General features: G+C 46.3%; 1 protein-coding gene across 1 annotated transcript in view; it reads left to right on the top strand.

The window, feature by feature from the left end:
- LOC126234839 (protein artichoke) overlaps positions 1 to 17982 on the top strand; it is a 360491-nt gene that overhangs the window by 247645 nt on the left and 94864 nt on the right. The window contains exons 7-8 of the mRNA XM_049943581.1: positions 2306 to 2623; positions 14867 to 15085. Of these exons, the coding sequence (XP_049799538.1) occupies positions 2306 to 2623; positions 14867 to 15085 (537 nt within the window). The remainder of the gene's footprint in view (positions 1 to 2305; positions 2624 to 14866; positions 15086 to 17982) is intronic.

Raw genomic sequence — 17982 nt, 5'->3', positions numbered from 1 at the left:
GTGGTGTCATCAGCATATTGGAGGAGGTGGAAGGTGGGGTGGCTTGGGCATATCTGCAGTGTACAGGAGATGGAGGAAGGGGGGAGAGGACAGAGCCCTGGGGGACGCCAGCAGTGGGATAAAAGAGGCAGGAGTTGGTGACGTGGAGACTGACATAGGAAGAATGGTGTGAGAGGAAGGAAGCGGCCAAACGGACAAAACTGATAGGCAGGGAGTAGGTTTATAGTTTAAAGAGGAGACAGGGATGCCACACGCGGTGATAGGCATTTTGGAGATTGAGGGAAACAAAGATGGTGAAGCGATGGGAGTAAAGTTGGAAGGAAAGAGGGTGGACATGGTTAAGGAGTTGGTCTTCAGCAGAGAAGGAGGGTTGGTAGCCACACTGGATAAGGTGGATGAGGTGGTATTGATTGAGGTGGCAATGGATACGATGGCAGAGGACCTTACTGAAGATGGAGGTGAGGCAGATGGGATGATGGGAAGAGACAACTGATGGGAGTTTGTTGGGTTTGAGGAGTAAGAGGATGTGGGAAGTCTTCCACGGGTCAGGGTAGAAGCCAGTAGAGAGAATGATGTATAGATTGGCAAGGACAGTCAGGAAGGAGAGGGACACTCTCTGTCAGAGGGGGGCAACTGCCCCAAGTACTAGAGACTAGGAGCAAGTGGAGTGACTAAGGTATTAGCACGTTCCATGACGGTGGGGAAAAGAGAATAATCAAAGTGGGGATCATCAGGGATGGAGAAGACCTCGGAAAGGTGGGAAGCAAAGTTGTTGGCCTTACTGAGGTTGTTGGGAAGGGGGTGGTTGTTATGGAGAAGGGGGTAATGGGGTGCAGAATGGGAACCAGAAAGGCGATGGAAGGCGTCCAGTACCAGGAGTTGATAGGGAGGGTGACAGTGAGTCGTGTACAGTCTGGCGCAGGTCCTGGTGTTTATTTGCTGTAATAAGGTTCCAGGCATGTCGCTGTATTTGCCAGTGGAGTTGGAGTGTATCCCTGTCATGAGTGCACAGGAAGGAGCGACAGAGGTGGCAGGATATGTGGAGGAGGACAGCCCACAGAGGGAGAGTAGGACAGTGGGGGTGGATGATTTTGGCAGGAACATGGGCCTCCATGGCGTCAGTAATGGTCTGCTGAAGGGCAAGGCATGAATGATGTCATCAGGATGGTGATAGGTAAGAGGGTGGCTTTCGAACTGGGTAGCAATGGATTCCTGGTAGGCAACCTAGTTAGCACGATGGTAGTTGTGGACTACCTTGGGAGGGGGGCAGGATGGGGAGCCGGAGGGGTGTGGGGAGCAGATGTTATGGTGAGAAGGACGGGGAGGTGGTTGCTACCTGTGGTGTAAAGGATGTCGACAGTGATACGCCCGAGGAGGTCGGCGGAGGCAATGACGACATCGGGGGTGGTGTCCCTTTTGGGATGTGTGTGGTGGGGGAGGGGATGTGGTCACCTCGGATCGTGGGGAGGAATTGATGCCACCGCCAAAGGGCAGCAGGAGAGTGGCAACGGATGTTGATGTCAGCGGCAATGACATAGGTGGAGAAGGTTCGTTCAATGTGGGAGATGAAGTCGTAGGGAAGAGGAGCAGTGGAGAGGACATAGATGGTGGCACAGGTAATGGTGAGGGAGGGGAAGAAGACACTGAGGATAAGGTGTTCGCTGGGGTTGCGAAGAGAGTGAGGGGTGGATGTGTGGTGTCTTTATACTGACTGCAAGTGACGTTATTGGCCGGTGTATTCACGTGGCACGGCAGTGGCGCACTCACTAGGCGAGTGCAGTGCTGCGGCGACACTATCCTCCGTCAGTCAACGAGATCCGTTTGTTCCGGCAGGCATTCGACTTTCGCGTGGCTCGATACCAGAGTCAATGTGGCGACCAGCCTGGAGGTGGTTTTTTGGTGGGTTCCCATATCCGACTAGGTAAATACTGACTGATACCCGAGTGCCGCCTAAGTTACATGATTAGTAAACATTTAGAAAATTTTCTCATACTTGTGCCTGAGGTAACACTAGATGCAGACAGATGGGGTACATACGATTTGTCTCAGTGGAAAGTGGTGGCGTCGGGAAGAGCATCTTACAGCTCACTACCGCACACATAGACAAATCTGAATCGACATACCAACCCTATGGAGAAACAGGATAAGGTCTGGAAGAGAATGAAGAAAATTTTGGTAACTTTTACATACGACTTCTTACCTTCTGAGGGACACAGAGGAGAAACAGACGACATTTTACTGATTTGGATATGTTAGAATGTATTTCGACACTTTCGGGTGATGCAGGGATTCGTTTTTCGAGTAGGGCTCGGGGAAGGCGGGCGTGGAGGAGCTGTACCTGGAGGGCAACCAGCTGTCGTCGGCGAGTGAGCTGCGGTCGGCGCTGTCGCAGCTGCCGCGGCTGCGCTTCCTGGACGCGAGCGGCAACCGCGTGTCGGAGCTGGAGGGCGGCGCGCTGCACGGACACGGCGCGCTCGAGCAGCTGCACCTCGAACGCAACGGGCTGCGCCGGCTGCACCGCGGCGCGCTGCGCGCCCTGCCCGCGCTGCGAGAGCTGCGCCTGCGCAACAACTCGCTGGCCGGCGCCGTCGACGCCCCATTCTGGGACCTGCCCGCACTCAAGGTGCGCACCTGTCCACCTCACTGGAGTTACTTATCTGCACCCTCAGTGCACGTGACGTGTACGTGATGTCGCTCTATGATACGGAGCCAGTCGGATAGAATACATTTATAATAATAACAATAATTACACTACTGGCCATTAAAATTCCTACACCAAGAAGAAATGCAGATGATAAACGGATATTCATTGGACAAATATATTATACTAGAACTGACATGTCATTACATTTTCACGCAATTTGGGTGCATAGATTCTGAGAAATCAGTACCCAAAACAACCACCTCTGGCCGTAATAACGGCCTTGATACGCCTGGGCATTGAGTCAAACAGAGCTTGGATGGCGTGTACAGGTACAGCTGCCCATGCAGCTTCAACATGATACCACAGTTCATCAAGAGTAGTGACTGGCGTATTGTGACGAGCCAATTGCTCGGCCACCATTGACCAGACGTTTTCAATTGGTGAGAGATCTGGAGAATGTGCTGGCCAGGGCAGCAGTCGAACATTTTCTGTATCCAGAAAGGCCCGTACAGGACCTGCAACATGCGGTCGTGCATTACCTTGCTGAAATGTAGGGTTTCGCAGGGATCGAATGAAGGGTAGAGCCACGGTTCGTAACACATCTGAAATGTAACGTCCACTGTTCAAAGTGCCGTCAATGCGAACAAGAGGTGACCGAGACGTGTAACCAATGGCACCCCATACCATCACGCCGGGTGATGCGCCAGTATGGCGATGACAAATACACGCTTCCAATGTGCGTTCACCGCTATGTCGCCAAACACGGATGCGACCATCATGATGCTGTAAACAGAACCTGGATTCATCCGAAAAAATGACGTTTTGCCATTCGTGCACCCAGGTTCGTCGTTGAGTACACCATCGCAGGCGCTCCTGTCTGTGATGCAGCGCCAACGGTAACCGAAGCCACGGTCACCAAGCTGATAGTCCATGCTGCTGCAAACGTCGTCGAACTGTTCGTGCAGATGGTTGTTGTCTTGCAAACGTCCCCATCTGTTGACTCAGGGATCGAGACGTGTCTGCACGATCCGTTACAGCCATGCGGATAAGATGCCTGTCATCTCGACTGCTAGAGATACGAGGCCGTTGGGATCCAGCACGGCGTTTCGTATTACCCTCCTGAACCCACCGATTCCATATTCTGCTAACAGTCATTGGATCTCGACCAACGCGAGCAGCAATGTCGCGATACGATAAACCGCAATCGCGATAGGCTACAACCCGACCTTCATCAAAGTCGGAAACGTGATGGTACGCATTTCTCCTCCTTACACGAGGCATCACAACAACGTTTCACCAGGCAACGCCAGTCAACTGCTTTTTGTGTGTGAGAAATCGGTTGGAAACTTTCCTCATGTCAGCACGTTGTAGGTGTCGCCACCGGCGCCAACCTTGTGTGAATGCTCTGAAAAGCTAATCATTTGCACAACACAGCATCTTCTTCCTGTCGGTTACATTTCGCGTCGGTAACACGTCACCTCCGTGGTGTAGTAATTTTAGTGGCCAGTAGTGTAATAATAATATCAATAATACGTTTGTTACAGTCAATTAGCCACACAAGTTCAAAGTACAATTAGAATAATACACTAAATTAGAAATTTTATAGATTGCATTCTTGGAAGCACTTGGTGGTGAAGGACTTTGTTCAGTGTTCTTGTCCAAATCTCATTCACTGGACGTAAACTTCCAACAGGACGTGTTCTGTAGAATTTATTTCCCTTACTACTTCTCTTCTTAAATATTCCTTTTGGTGGAGTCATATTAATGAGCAACAAGTCCAAATACACACAATGAAAGGTATGATGCGCCTTAAAAAACGTGGACGATACCATGCATTGTATCATAAACAGGAAGTGATATCACAGCAACCAATACAGCCAACCTATAGTGCTCAGAGCCATTTGAACCATTTTCTTACTGCTTATTGATCGTGTCCTTTTGGTACAGCGTTCTATGTGGTAACGTTTGCATATTTGATGACACAGTTCACTCTCGTACACTGCATTTGGTTTGTGGTATTGCAAATACAGCGGTGGAAATCATGGACTGCCATTCTGGTGATCACGTGTCTCATTTAGAAGTTGTCCTTTGTCCGTGTTCGATCAGCGATGGTGCCTGTGCTACAGAATTCTGGAGGCATGTCTACCCTTTTTCTCTTCATACGTTTTTAGTAGACTTTCCGAAGTGCTGGTTTTGGGTAGCATCAGGTTCGTTCCTAGGTCTTCAATGAGGAAGGATTTCCTCGCCAGCAGATATATTAGTCTGAATCGTACTTGTGGACACCCCAATCGCGCTCTTGATATAGGTCGCCTTTACTCGTCCTAGTCTCGCTAGATTCTTCACTGTGAGATGTAGTCCGATGATTTCTAAGCCGTACGTTAGTACTGGCGAGATTTTGACTCTGAATAGTGCCATTGCGGTCTCTACGCTGAGGTATCTACTGTGTTCTGTTTCTTGGATAGCCAATATTCGTTAAATTGCTTTCCCTGTTACATGTTTTGTGAAACATTTTGCACTTCTTTCTGTCATGAACCCTAGGTACTTGAAGTCTGCTCCGATTTTCAGTTTTCTTTTCTTTCCTGTATGAGGATCTCAGCCGATGCGGGTGCTCTTCCTCCATTTCTGAGCACCAAAATTTCGGTTTCAACAACATTTATTTCGAAGCCGTGTTTGCCACACCAATCTTCCAAATCATTTATCGTTTCTTGTTGCTTTGTAATTTCCGTTGAGCCTGTTACAATATCATCTGCATGTGTGCATGTGTGCATGTGTGTATGAGACTACACTCTCCCTTGGGATATTCTTACTACTTCCGCTTCAAAGATAATAACAGAGTACTCGATGAGTCTCCCTGAAGTTCCCCATTTGATTGGAATATCGGCTGTGATAGGGAGAGGACGAACGACACCGTTATTTCATTCTGTCGCAGTACTGCGATTATGATTTGTGTTCATATGTTCTTTTCACTTGGGGTTTCCACTAGTTTTTGTTTTTTGTTACTAACTTCTATTTATAAAGTCAAAGGCTTTTTTGATGTCGTTAAATACTACATAAAACTTTTCTCTACCTTCAAGGGCTTCCCGTATGCTCTTTAGCAGGAGCTCTGTTGAGGTCAGAGTCAGAGTTGATCTTTCTTTCCTGATTCCCATTTGACTTTCGGGGAAGTGTTCGTGAATTGTTGGCTTTAATCGCTCCGTTATTATTTTTGCGAATATTTTGAAAGGTAAGTTTTCTAGTGTTAACACTCTATATTTGCTAGGGTTCTTGGGGGGGGGGGGGGGGGGAATCACCTTTCCCATCATATAGAGCTTTTATTATTGATTGTCTCCACTGTTCTGGAACGGAGGCTGTTCTCTGCACTTATTGTAGAGCTCTGTCCACATGGGCGTTAGTATTTTGGCTGTGTTTTTACAATTTCACTAAACAGTCTGTCAGGGCCTGCAGCTTTTTTGGTCATGGTTCTGCTAACGGTATCTTTGACCTCTTCGGTGGCCAACGGAACCGGTTCCTATCTACCATCCGGTCTGCCTTTTAATCTTTCCTTGTTCGGAATGTTGTCGAACTGCGTCTCCCATTCTTTCACACTGATTTAAAGCGTTTCGGCTCGTTTTCTGGGGCGTAGTGGAATATATGGGTCCCCTGTGGCTTCCTCCACTAGTTTCTTTCCTTCCCTTTCTCAGAATGTTCTTTTCTTTCCTTTAAGAGTTTTCTTACACATATATCGTTTTTTGCGTAAGTCCTGAGGAGTAGTGTTCTCTGCGACCGTTTTAGTTGGCGTAGGCTTTCTAGTAGCTCTTTTCTTATCCCGTAACACTCCACGTCGAACCTGGGATCGGTGTCTTGTCTTATAAGTTCTCCTAACGCTTCTGTTGCTTCCTCCAGTCGCGCGTTATTTATTAGCATTTCAACTTCTTTTATATCGTGTGATTTTGTTTCCATTTTCCGGAAGTATGTTGTGCTCGAAAGTGCTTGTTCCTCCTTTACTTGTGCTTTTCGCCATTCTCCCTGGATACGTATTTCCAAAGAGATATCTTTTCAAAGTAATGTGTCGTTCGCTGTCTAGATACGTGTTAAATGGCTCAAATGGCTCTGAGCACTATGGGACTTAACTTCTAGGGTCATCGTCCCCTAGAACTTAGAACTACTTAAACCTAACTAACCTAAGGACATCACACACATCCATGCCCGAGGCAGGATTCGAACCTGCGACCGTAGCGGTCACGCGGTTCCAGACTGTAGTGCCTAGAACCGCTCGTCCACCTCGGCCTGCTAGATGTTAAAACTACCTCTTGTTGGTCCCCTTAAGAATGCAAAGTCTTTTTTTTTTTACCTTTGTAGTTTTGTATATCCATTCTGCAGTTTATGTCTCCAGCAATAATTAGTGGTTTATCATGTTTACTCCGAGTGATCAGCTCGCCTGTTTCATTTATTATATCAATGCCTGCTTTGTCTGGTTGGAAATAGGCTGATATTATTGCAATGTGTTTCGTTTTGTCAAGTGCGTATGTTCCTGTTTGATAGTTGTGGTTATTGATTTTAATTCCGGTTTTATGAGGACAGTTATTCTTCCCATACACTTATAAGCATTACTGTTCTGGCCACAGACAGGCCAGTCTGTCCCGACCGAATGCCGTGTCGTCCTTCAGCCAGTGGTATAAACAAGATGCGGTAAGGAGGGTGTGGGGTCAGTAACCACTTTCCCGGCCGTTGTCGGTTGTCGGGCCTGGTGCTGCTACTTATTCAGACAGCTCCTCAAGTGGCATTCTGTTCCAGTCTCATCGCCAAGGAAAAATCTCTGGCAGTACCTGAAATCTAAGCGAGGGCTCCTGGTTGTGGTTCCATAATGGATTGTGCTGCGTTTACATGGAATGAACTGGATTCTCTGGCCCAACTAAGCCCATCATTGTCTGGAATGGTTATGTTCGGCGACTTGGAGACCATTTGCAGCGACTCATAGACTTCAAGTTCCCAAGCAACGATGGAATTTTTATGGATGACCATGTACCATGTCACCGGGCCACAATTGTTCGTGATTGGTTTGAAGAACATTCTGAACAGTTCGAGCGAATTCTTTGGCCACCCAGATCGGCAGACATGAATCGTATCGAATGTTTATGAGACATAATCGAAAGGTCAGTTTGTGTACAAAATCCTATAGCGGCAATTCTTTTACAGTTTCGGGTGGCTATAGAGGCAGAATGGGTCATTATTTCTGGAGGGAACTGCCAAAGACTTGTTGAATCCATGCCACGTCGAGTTGTAGCCCTACCGAAGGCCACAAGGAGGTCCGACTCGATTTTAGGAGGCATCCCATGACTTCTGTCAGATCAGTGTATTTACGACTGTTGCTGTTGTTTTTAAAAGTGTATTTGATTGTCGACGGCATGAAAATTGGCAGTTCGAATATTCTGTAGATCTTTCCGTTAGCAGAATCTGTCCTTCTCGTCTGAGCAGGTTGATGGTGTACGGTACAGATGTTGTTGTTGTTGTGGTCTTCAGTCCTGAGACTGGTTTGATGCAGCTCTCCATGCTACTCTATCCTGTGCAAGCTTCTCCATCTCCCAGTACCTACTGCAACCTACATCCTTCTGAATCTGCTTAGTGTATTCATCTCTTGGTCTCCCTCTACGATTTTTACCCTCCACGCTGCCCTCCAATACTAAATTGGTGATCCCTTGATGCCTCAGAACATGTCCTACCAACCGATCCCTTCTTCTGGTCAAGTTGTGCCACAAACTTCTCTTCTCCCCAATCCTATTCAATACTTCCTCATTAGTTATGTGATCTACCCATCTCCCCGGCGGGGTCGGGGATTTTCTCTGCCTCGTGATGGCTGGGTGTTGTGTGCTGTCCTTAGGTTAGTTAGGTTTAAGTAGTTCTAAGTTCTAGGGGACTTATGACCACAGCAGTTGAGTCCCATAGTGCTCAGAGCCATTTTGATCTACCCATCTAATCTTCAGCATTCTTCTGTAGCACCACATTTCGAAAGCTTCTATTCTCTTCTTGTCCAAACTATTTATCGTCCATGTTTCACTTCCATACATGGCTACACTCCATACAAATACTTTCAGAAAAGACTTCCTGACACTTAAATCTATGCTCGATGTTAACAAATTTCTCTTCTTCAGAAACGCTTTCCTTGCCATTGCCAGTCTACATTTTATATCCTCTCTACTTCGACCATCATCAGTTATTTTGCTCCCCAAGTAGCAAAACTCCTTTACTACTTTAAGTGTCTCATTTCCTAATCTAACAGATAATAACTCAAAAATGTGCATCAGAGTTCTGCTTTAAAACTCAAAGATCTTCTGAATATCTTAGTAACTGAAAACCTAAGATCCTCGTGTTCGTGATCCAACCATAACATGAGGAAATTGAACTCGGCAGTCATCCTTTTATTTGATGCGCATTCATAAAAACAAAGACATAACACTATACTCCTCATGTACTTCTTACATTCATATACATGATGGAGTTACACATAAGAAATGTTATACACAGCTTGGATAGATGCTGCATCTACATCTAAATCTAAACCTCCTTATTTACTCCGTACGTCGCTGTGTACAATGCACGGCGAGTGTGCACTATAACAATATTATCGTTTTTCTGTCCTATTCAACTCACATAGTAAGAGAAGGGAAAATGACTGTACTCTTCTCTGTGTGTCCTAATCTGTCTTATCTCATTCCCAAGACCCCTACGCTAGATACATTCGTATGATAGTGGCAGCATGACAGTTGCGCAGTCTTCTTCGAATACAGGTTCCTCAAATTTATCCAACAAAATTTCACAAGACCTATACGTCTGCCAGCCAATTATTCTCATTAAGTTCCCGGAACATTTCTGTTACATTTTCGTATGGCTAATATAGACGATCTGTAATCCTGGCAGTGCCTCTGTGACTTTCTCCCATTCATGTTATTATGCATACTTTATAAGGACTCCAAATAACGCAACAAATATTTTGTAACTGGTCGCCGTAACGTCTTGTATACGATTTCCTTTACTGATACATTGCATTTTCCCAGAACCGTTCCAAAAATCAAAGTTTTTCACTCGATTTGTTCATTGTATCTCATATCGCTTTTTAGTATTACCGCTGAATACTTATACCATGCGAAACGCTCAAGCCGGCTGGCGTGGCAGAGCGGTTCTAGGCGCTTCAGTCTGAAATCGCGCGACCACTAAGATCGCAGGTTCGAATCCTGCCTTGGTCATGGATGTGTGTGATATCCTTAGGTTAGTTAGGTTTAAGTAGTTCTAAGTTATAGGGGACTGATGACCTCAGATGCTCAGAGCCATTTGAACCATTTGAAACGCTCAAGTTGTTCATCACTAATCTTAAAATCGTGTAGTTTCTCCATTTATCCACATTTAAAGAGAGCCGCCTTTCATTGCACCAATGAAGCTATTGTCCAAGTTTTTCTTCATTTCAGTTCGACCACGCAGCGATGACTCTTCCATGCAATAACAGCAACGAGAGCGAAAAATCGTATAGTGCTATTGATAAATCGTTTATGTACTCTGCTAGCTACTGAAATTGCTACATCATGAAGGCAGCGTGCAACAAACAACAAATTGGCATAAAGCGTACTGCATCTTCGGAGATACAAATCAGGAGGTGAATCCAAAAGGTACGTTCCGATCGCATTCAGAGATGTAATGAATAGTCGAATAGGAATGCGCCTGCGCAGGACTAGAGAGGAGGTACGTGGGAATAATGCAGTGCAGTTTCACTGTTGTGACCCCAGTGGTTACGGCACAGTGCTAGGGTAAAATGGCTTTGTTTCCCGCTGACTGCGAGGTTCGTGCAGATATCCGTTTTTTGCCCTCTCAGAAGCAATCTCCAGCACAGAACCATCGCCAGTTGGGCCACATGTGTGGACACGACATTATGAGCGACAGTATGGTCAGACAATGGTGCAAGCAATTCGCTGAAGAACGAACCAATATTCACGACGAAGACCGTAGTAGCCGACCGTCCCTGGTTCCACCAGAACTGATGGAAAGTGTGCGGCAAGCAAATCGGTGCATCACAGTTTCAAAACTCTATGTCAGTTTACCCAGATGTCTCGCTCGCTGTTCTCCCAGTGACTTGATTTTTATAAATTGTAAGCAAGATGGGTACCAAGGCAACTGACCGACGAACACAAAACGAAAAGTCTGGCCGCAGCACTGACATTCCTACAGAGGTACGCAGAGACAGGTGACGAGTTTCTCGGCCATGTTGTCACTGTAGATGAAACAAAACAACAGTCTACGCATTGGCGGCATTGTGGTTCCCCTGTGAAGACCATATATATATATATATATATATATATATATATATATATATATATATATATATATATATATGTGTGTGTGTGTGTGTGTGTGTGTGTGTGTGTGTGTGTGTGTGTGTGTGTGCACTGTCTTCCAGGATCAACGTGGTGTCCTCCTGCGCGAGTTTTCTTATCTTGAGGGGAGAACGTAAATGCTGATAGGTATTGTTAGACACTGAAAAATCTGAGAAGGGGGATCCAGAACAAGAGACGTGAGATATTGACAAGAGGCATTACGCTTGTGCATGATAATGCAAGACCCCATACAGCTAATGCCACACGGAAGGCGTTGCATCAGTTTGGATGGGAGATCTTTGACCACCCACCAAACAGCCACAATCTAGCCCCAAGCGACTTTCATTTCTTCCGTCTCATGAAGGCGTTTTCTAAACGATTTCACAGCGACGCTGAGGTGCAGACTGAAGTGACTTCGTGGCTCCGGACAATGCCATCAGACTCCTATGACGTGGGAAGACAAAATGGTCCAAATGGCTCTGAGCACTATAGGACCTACCTTCTGAGGTCATCAGTCCCCTAGAACTTAGAACTACTTAAACCTAACCTAACCTAAGGACATCACACACATCAATGCCCGAAGCAGGATTCGAACCTGCGACCGTAGAAGTCGCGCGGTTCCAGACTGTAGCGCCTAGAACGGTTCGGCCACCCCGGCCGGCGTGGGAAGACAATCGATAGTGCACCGTTACGATGAATGCCTTAGCAGTGGCGGTGACTATGTTAAGAAGTAGTATTGAATATATATAATATTCCAATAAAAGCATCTTACTTAGTGATTTTTTTGCTTTAACCGTCATCCGAACTTACTTTCTAACGACATATTAGTAATTTTCTTCCTTTTTTCTTGTTTTAAAAAAACTTTTATTTTAGAGAAAATATTGTGATGAAGAAAAAACGCTTGTATATGAGATATGCAGTGACAATGCGTAAAGTTTGGAGTAATCAGTTTAGATAATGTTATCACTGTAAAACAATATCTGTCTTCTGTTTGACATACTTCACATGTTACTTACCTTTTAACCTTTCCTCCTCCTAGCTGCGATGCATCAATGTACGTTTCTCTAACTGAGACTAATACTCATTTTTGCTTAAAACGCATGTCACGTTATTTTATTTTGTACGACTATTAGAGTTGCTATGTTATTGACAGGTTTTACAGTGGAAATGCAGGTTACTCTGATTGTGTGAAGGCGAATAACCGGCTTTCACGATGTCTGTTTAGACACCATTACGGCTGCCCCACTGAGATCGTTACTAATTGTAGTAATTATTCAGAATCTGTCTGCTGTTTCATTTAGGAAGTCCGATTTTCTAGTCCGAACAATATTGGCGCAATCGAGAGATTCAAAGCTGATATGGTGGTGAAAATTAGAAATCTAAGCCAGTTATTCCCGCAACCTACAATATTTCACGCGAAAATAGGTGTTTCTATTGGAAATGGAAATGCCGTGTGGCTAGGGTCTCCCGGCGGGTAGACCGTCTTTCGATTAGACGCCACTTCGGCGACTTGCGTGTCGATGGGGATGAAATGACGATGATAAGGACAACACAACACCCTGTCCCTGAGCGGAGAAAATCTCCGACCCAGCCGGGAATTGAACCCGGGCCGTTAGGTATGACATCCCGTCGCGCTGACCACTCAGCTACCACGGGCGGACGGAGTTTCTATTCATTGCCAGTTTAACTCTCCACTTAGAGCTAAATTTCTGGATGTACCTTGTATTAGCACTTCAACACTACCACACATATTATTCAAATGTGTGTGAAATCTTATGGGACTTAACTGCTAAGGTCATCAGTCCCTAAGCTCACACACTACTTAGCCTAAATTATCCTAAGGACAAACACATACACCCATGCCCGAAGGAGGTCTCGAACCTCCGCCGATTGCAGCGCCTAGGACCGCTCGGCTAATCCCGCACGGCACCACACATATTAAGTAGGAGTAATGCCACCTACATCCTGTATAGAACGAAAGATTACGTATTTATCATTCAGAAATCGGATGTGAATGTTAGTTGTTTCGTAAAAGGTCATATTCTGCTTTGTGTAAGAAGGAGAAGCGTTTACCAGCACGTGTCAGATTTCGACACCAGCGCGATCTTGGCCTATCGATACTGCAGTTAATCGTTCTGTGCAGACGCAGCTCGAGTTGCTCGAGTTCCCATAACCACAATGTGAATATATACTGGCAGAAAAAAAATTAGTACACCTGCAAAGATGTCGATTTTGATCCGATGACGGCATATGGTACCTGGGGGGATAGTAGATTTAGTGATAATGATTTTAACGTCGTCTGCCAACATATAGCGTAGTGGCATAGTTGCCAGAGCACCATCTGTGTCTACTCTTTAGTAGGGAATGTTCACAGCCAGAAGGCTCAGTGTGGGGCAAATGTATGAATCAAACAGGCAGCCCATGACATGGAGACGCACTCGTGCTTCCTACAGCCAAATGAGCAAGTTTCAAACGGGTCATATTGTGGCCTTCCGAGTGGCTGGATGGTCCTTTCAGAGAAATGACACACAACTCGAACGTGCTGCGTCAGTTGTGCGACGATGCCGGTATCAGCTGTCACGTGAACATTCTCACACCTGTAGACGAGGTTCTGGACTTCCACACAACACTGATGCCCGCCACGATCGTCGTGTTGCAAAGGCTCAGCAGTGGCAGATCGCGCATACCTATAGCTCGTCTGTCACTCGCGCCACAGCACTGACGTGCACGGCTGGGTTGCTGCTGTCAGAGAATCACTTGGAAGACGGAATGGCGTGCCTTGGTCTTCAAAGATGAAAGCAGATTCTGCCTGAATGCAAGTTATGGTCGTTTGCGAATAGGATCTAGACGTGGTGAGGGGTGTCTCAAGAGCGCAATCGACCAAGACACACTGGCGCCACCCCAAACCGTATGGTCTGGGCTGCGATAAGCTTCAACTCTCGTTCACCTTTGGTGTTTCTGGAGGGGACGCTAACCAGCACTCGGTACGTGCAGAATGTTGTTGGACTCGTCCTTTTGCCGTTCTTGCAGCAGAAAGTTGATGTTCCAACAGGATAATGCTCGCCCACACACTGCCCACGAAACTCAACGAGCTCAAGACGTGCAGCAACTTCGCTGGCCAGCATGATCTCTGGACTTTTCTCAAATTTAGCACGTGTGGGATACGATGGTACGTGTAGTGATTGCGGCGACTCATCAACCAACAACTCCTGCAGAACTACGTGAACACGTCGAGGAGGCGTGGAATAACGTATCCCAGGAGAGTATTTGCCAACTGCACAATCGACTACATCCCAGAGTCAGCGCCTGTACTGCTGCCTGTCGAGGCTACACTACGTACTAATATGGGTGTTTCAGCATTCGTCGATACCTGGCACCTCACAATCACTTGTGCTATTTATCCGCAAATGTAATCATTTCATGTACTCTATAAGCACTGTTGCGACAATAAATCTTGAGTGAATTGGAAACCTCGAAAAAGGTGCGCTAATATTTTTTCCAGCTTTGTAGACGCGATGGGTTCAGAAAAGCCACTCTCAATGCCATGAAGGGCAAAGGTTGCACATAGTATTCGAGGTCTCCATAACGTTGTCTTTCAACTAACATGACAAGCCCACATGTTGCCCGGGATGCTCTCACCTAACTCGACTCTGAGGGTGCTACACTGTTGCCCTGGTCACCACATTCTCCAGAACTCTCACCCACTGGAATCATCTGAAAATCTAGGAAGACAGAAGCTACTTGTTTACCTGAACCTCCACATACACGTCCATCTCCACCTCCACGCAGGCGGTCGCAGTATTTCAGGTGTCTGTCGTTGCCACGAACGCCCCGTGTGAGTGTGGGACAGCTTTCAGATCTGACGTGACTTGTGGTGCCGCAGGGCCTCGACCTGTCCTTCAACTTCTTCCCGCGGCTGGACGAGCGGCTGCTGGCCAACCTGCCGGCGCTGCGCCGGCTCGACGTCAGCGGCAACATGATCGCAGACGTCGACCCCACGTGCTTCCTGGACACCCCGCAGCTCGAGAGCGTCAACCTGTCCGGCAACGCGCTCGTCCACATCCATCCGGTCACCTTCCGCAACCTCAACATGCTCTTCGAGGCAAGTCAGCTGTTACATCATAGTTTTCGCATCAGAGGCTAAGTAATCAAATTGTGTGCCCGCCCGGTTGGCCGCGCGGTCTAACGCACTGCTTACCGGGAGGGAAGGAGCGCCTGGTCCCCGGCACGAATCCGCCCGGCGGATTTGTCTCGAGGTCCGGTGAACCGGCCAGTCTGTAGATGGTTTTTAGGCAGTTTTCCATCTGCCTCGGCCAATGCGGGCTGGTTCCCCTTATTCCGCCTCAGTTACACTGTGTCGGCGATTGCTGCGCAAACAAGTTCTCCACATACGCGTACACCACCATTACTCTACCACGCAAACATAGGGGCTACACTCGTCTGGTGTGAGACGTTCCCTGGGGAGGGGGGGGGGGGGGTCCACTGGGGGCCGAACCGCACAGTAACCCTGGGTTCGGTGTGGGGCGGCGGAGGGGTGAAGTGGACTGCGGTAGTCGTCGTGGGGTTGCGGACCACTGCAGCTGCGGCGGGGACGGAGCCTCTCCGTCGTTTCTAGGTCCCCGGTTAACATACAATACAATACAATACAATTGTGTACTGTATCCGTGCATGTTATCTAAAATATATTAACTAAGTAAAATGGAAGTACAACAGAGAAATTTTGATTTAGATAATAAAGTAAGGGAGAGTGCCGTACTTTGGAACACTTTTCAGACTTTCGCCTCTAGTCATCCACGTAATATACAGGATAAGTCAAAAAGGACTTTACAACTTTGGAATGATATAGAAATTTGTTGAGAAAACTTACAGAATCGATAGATGTGTCATTTTGTAGCAAACAACCTCGCGTTTCACATAAGTGTCAAGTGTCATTTTGGCTCGATGTGACTACTATTTTTGAAGTGGCGAACAATTCACCGGTATGAAACTTCCTGCCAGATTAAAACTGTGTGCCAGACTGAGACTCGAACTCGGGACCTTTGCCTTTCACAGGCAAGTGCTCTACCAACTGAGCTACCAAAGCACGACTCACGCCCTGTCCTCATAGCACAGGTAGGAGACGAGGTACTGGCGGAAGTAAAGCTGTGAGGACGGGGCGTGAGTCGTGCGTGGGTAGCTCAGTTGGTAGAGCACTTGCCCGCGAAAGGCAAAGGTCCCGAGTTCGAGTCTCGGTCTGGCACACAGTTTTAATCTGCCAGGAAGTTTCATATCAGTGCACACTCCGCTGCAGAGTGGACTTCTCATCCTGGAAACATCCCCTAGACTGTGGCTAAGCCATGTCTCCGCAATATCCTTTCTCTCAGGAGTGCTAGTCCTGCATGGTTCGCAGGGAGCTTCTGTAAAGTTTGGAAGGTAGGAGACGAGGTACTGGCGGAAGTGTAGCTGTGAGGACGGGGCGTGAGTCGTCTTGGGTAGCTCAGTTGGTAGAGCACTTGCCTTCGAAAGTCAAAGGGCCCGAGTTCGAGTCTTGGTCCGGCACTCAGTTTTAATCTGCCAGGAAGTTTCATATCAGCACACACTCCGCTGCAGAGTGAAAATCTCATTCAGGGAACTCACTGGTAATCAGTCTCTTACCACACTCACTGCAACAAATCGGGCGTAGCTTGTGCAATGGCAAGGATCTTTAATGAATATATACAGTGGTGTCAAGTGCTCGGAGCGAGATGGCAATGCGACTTGCCCTTTGTGGCCAATCTACCGCCCTGGGAAGATTATCGAGGAAACCTCCATCTTCCATGATGAAATGAGGTGGTGCACCGTCTTGATGGTAGTATACCGTCTCATCTCGATCAGCTTTAGCGATCTGTGGAATAAAAAGTTTTCAAGCATATCCAGATACACAGTACTAGTGACAGCATACATTTAAATGTGCACTATGCTGGTGCTCCTGGTGGCGGAATGGGGTACTCATGCACTACGTGAATCAAACTTGAGGTTCTTTGCCACAAAATGACATATTTCCCGGTTCTGTAAGTTATCTAAATATCATTCCAAAGTTGTAAAGTCCTTTTTGATTTATCCTGAAATTTCGTGTTCCATGTTGAAATGATAGCATTCACTTTATGTGTGCTGTAGTCTTTTTATGGAATTATTCTGGAAAAGTAATGATCTTCCAAATGTAAAACTCTTCCAAGGTACAACATGGTCATGTATGCGGGAACGAATATTCCATTCAAATGTAAAAGTGCTGCAGTTGGCAAAATTCTTGTCAACATGTATTTTGTAGTCTATGCATTACACTATTACTCTACTACACACCAATAATCAGTAAGTGAAATCAAGTCAAGGAGAAGTATTATCAAGACGCAATCACATGTTAAAACATTTTGAAACAGAAGCTATTGACAACTGACATAAACTGTGATTTTCAAGACAGGGAAAATCTTAGATATTAAAACAACTCAGTTCACTTGCAAACATCGCGTATTCCATGGTAGAAGACTTTCCTACATTTCAAGGTATAACACGGTGCACGATTGATTTATGAAATATGACTTATCTGTCCACATGTTTGGACCTATTTTTAAAAATATACAGAAGATTACTCATCAAAGAACCCTGTAACTGGAAAATTATCAATATCATCCAAATAACTTTAATATACGATAAACATATTACACAGCCATTAAATATGTAGATTTCGTAAAATCCACAAAAGCTCCACAAAACACCATCTCTTGTCTCAAAACAAAAAAATTAAATAAAATTAAAAAATTAAAACCAATAGAGAATGCCGGAAACTGCTTACGGCGGTTTCTGGCGCGCATTCCTTCATGTGTTTCTAAAATCAGTCATCAGATTGAAACACCGATCAGGAAACATCATGTGTTCCTAGGCACGCTATTCGCCAGGTATAGCACTCTCCCCTCATCTTTCAGATGCGTCTTTTGATGCGTAGTGCGTGCTTTGGGAAATGTATTCCTGTTTTTAGGTGCTGTG

This window comes from Schistocerca nitens, chromosome 2, assembly GCF_023898315.1.
Source record: "Schistocerca nitens isolate TAMUIC-IGC-003100 chromosome 2, iqSchNite1.1, whole genome shotgun sequence".
In the NCBI taxonomy this organism is placed as follows: domain Eukaryota; kingdom Metazoa; phylum Arthropoda; class Insecta; order Orthoptera; family Acrididae; genus Schistocerca; species Schistocerca nitens.
Note: the sequence above shows the minus strand (reverse complement) of the source record. Positions and strands in the feature narration are given on the sequence as shown.